Source organism: Corylus avellana, chromosome ca2, assembly GCF_901000735.1.
Source record: "Corylus avellana chromosome ca2, CavTom2PMs-1.0".
In the NCBI taxonomy this organism is placed as follows: Eukaryota; Viridiplantae; Streptophyta; class Magnoliopsida; order Fagales; family Betulaceae; genus Corylus; species Corylus avellana.
The window spans coordinates 26,307,370-26,309,710 of record NC_081542.1 but is presented as its reverse complement, the minus strand read 5'-3'; the positions used below and the strand labels follow the sequence as shown (position 1 = coordinate 26,309,710).

At 40.2% G+C, this 2,341-nt stretch overlaps 1 protein-coding gene across 1 annotated transcript; it reads left to right on the top strand.

The window, feature by feature from the left end:
• Nucleotides 1-211: 211 nt before the first annotated feature.
• On the top strand, nucleotides 212-2,341 carry LOC132169457 (uncharacterized). Its single transcript, XM_059580490.1, has one exon. It carries the CDS (start codon nucleotides 212-214, stop codon nucleotides 2,339-2,341), a length of 2,130 nt encoding a protein of 709 aa, XP_059436473.1.

Sequence of the window (2,341 nt, the reverse complement as noted above, 5' to 3'; positions counted from 1 at the left end):
TTCAATATTTCAAAAATTGCAATGTACCCCCATCAAAATTTCAAAATTTTTCAATGTAGCTCATCCATTAACTACTTCCTTTTTCCCAAAAATCTATATCTTCCTCCTCCTTTTGTTTTAGCAACTTAAAAAACTAACACTTAAAGCTCTCTTCAAGGTACAGGGTGAAAGAAAGGAGAAAGATATGTCTATTTTCAATGTTCTTAACATAATGAAGAAGTTGTATGATAAATGGAACATCCAGGGTTTCCTTCTCTTAAGTCTCTCATTACAGACCATTCTAATTCTGCTTGCACCATTCAGAAAGCGAACAGGGCGTGGGTTGGTAATCTCTCTGATTTGGCTAGCTTACTTGGTGGCCGATTGGGTTGCTAACTTTGCAGTGGGACTTATTTCCAACAGTCAAAAATATAGTGGGATACCTAATAATGATCATGCTGACATTCTAGCTTTTTGGGTTCCCTTTCTTTTGTTACACCTTGGTGGTCCAGATACCATAACTGCTTTTTCTCTGGAGGATAATGCCCTCTGGCGAAGGCACTTGGTTGGGCTCCTGAGCCAACTTGCTGCTACTATTACTGTCTTCAGTCAATCCTTTCCCAAAAACAAGTTATGGGTTCCTACTGTCCTTGTGTTTGTTGCTGGAACCATCAAGTATGTTGAGCGAACTCGCGCTTTATTTCGTGCAAACCTGGATGAATTCCGGGAGTCAATGCTTAAAGCACCTGACCCAGGGCCTAACTATGCAAAGCTTATGGATGAATACTCTTCAAACAAAGAGGTTGAACTCCCAACTCGGATACAATTGATACCGGAACCTAATAAAGAATCTCAGACTGGACGTTATCCGCGCGATCTCTATGCTTTTGAGGAAGTTGAATATGCTTACCACTTCTTTGAAATCTTCAAGGGTCTCATCGTGGATCTCATCTTCAGTTACCGTGAGCGTCACGAGAGCCAGATGTTTTTCTTTCATGAAACCCCAGAAGATGCTTTTAAAGTGCTAGCAATTGAACTCAACTTCATCTATGAAGTTCTCTATACCAAGGTTGTCGTGGTGCATTCAATGACTGGATACTTGGTCCGGTTTATATCCTGGTGCGCGGTTGTGGCAGCCCTTTCAACCTTCTATCCATTAGATAAGCATGGTTTTCGCAATATCGATGTTGGAATTACATATACCTTGCTCTTTGGTGCCATAGGATTGGATACAATTGCTCTCTTTATGATGACTTTCTCTGATTGGACTGCTGTTTCCTTCAGGAACTACTTGTCGAGGCATTTTATTATTGCAATATGCTTCTGCGGCCCTCTCTCCTATCTCTTTGGATACATTCTCCATCTCAAGAAGATAAACTGGGGGGAAGATATAGAATCAATGAATCGCTTGGGAAGGGCTAGAAGAATCCTATTCCGGAGATGGTGTGAATCATTACATACATTCAACTTGATAGATTATTGTGTACAAGAACGTCCAAAAAGGATGCCTACATGCTTTGATGATTTTTGCTATAAATTGATTTGGGTCATCAAGACATTGGGCCCTAAGGGTTTCTATGATCAGATGAATTACGTTTCCACGAAACCATTAAAAAGAAAGCTATGGGTTTTCATCTTTGATGAGTTGAAAATGAAATCCAATCTCTCAGATGATCCTAACACTACGAAGAAGATATATTCCGCCCGAGGTGAATGGGTTCTACAAAATATTGATGAAACCATTGAGACTAGTAAGTTGAGGCATTATATTGCCGACGTCGATTATGATCAGAGCCTTATATTATGGCATATTGCTACAGAACTCTGCTATCAAGAAGACAGTAGTAATACCGATGATCATCGTGAATTTTCTAAAATCCTTTCAGATTATATGTTACATCTTCAAGTTATGCAGCCTACTATGATGTCTGCTGTAGCAGGTATTGGCCAAATAAGATTTCGTGATACCTGTGCTGAGGCCAAAAGATTCTTCAATGAAAGAGGCATCGATCAACATGATTATAAAGGGGCTTGTACTAGAATCCTTAAAGTAAATACTGATGTGGAACCTGTTGCTGTGAAGGGAGACAGAAGCAAATCTGTACTGTTTGATGCATGTATTCTCGCCAAAGAGCTACAAAAGTTGGTGCAGCATAAGAAATGGGAACTAATGAGTACGATGTGGGTGGAATTATTGTCTTATGCCGCAAGCCATTGCAGGGCCAATGCTCATGCTGCTCAACTAAGCAATGGAGGAGAGCTCATCACATTTGTTTGGTTATTAATGGCTCATTTTGGCTTAGGGGATCAGTTCCAAATAAACAAGGGCCCGGCAAGAGCAAAATTGATTGTGGGTAAGTAA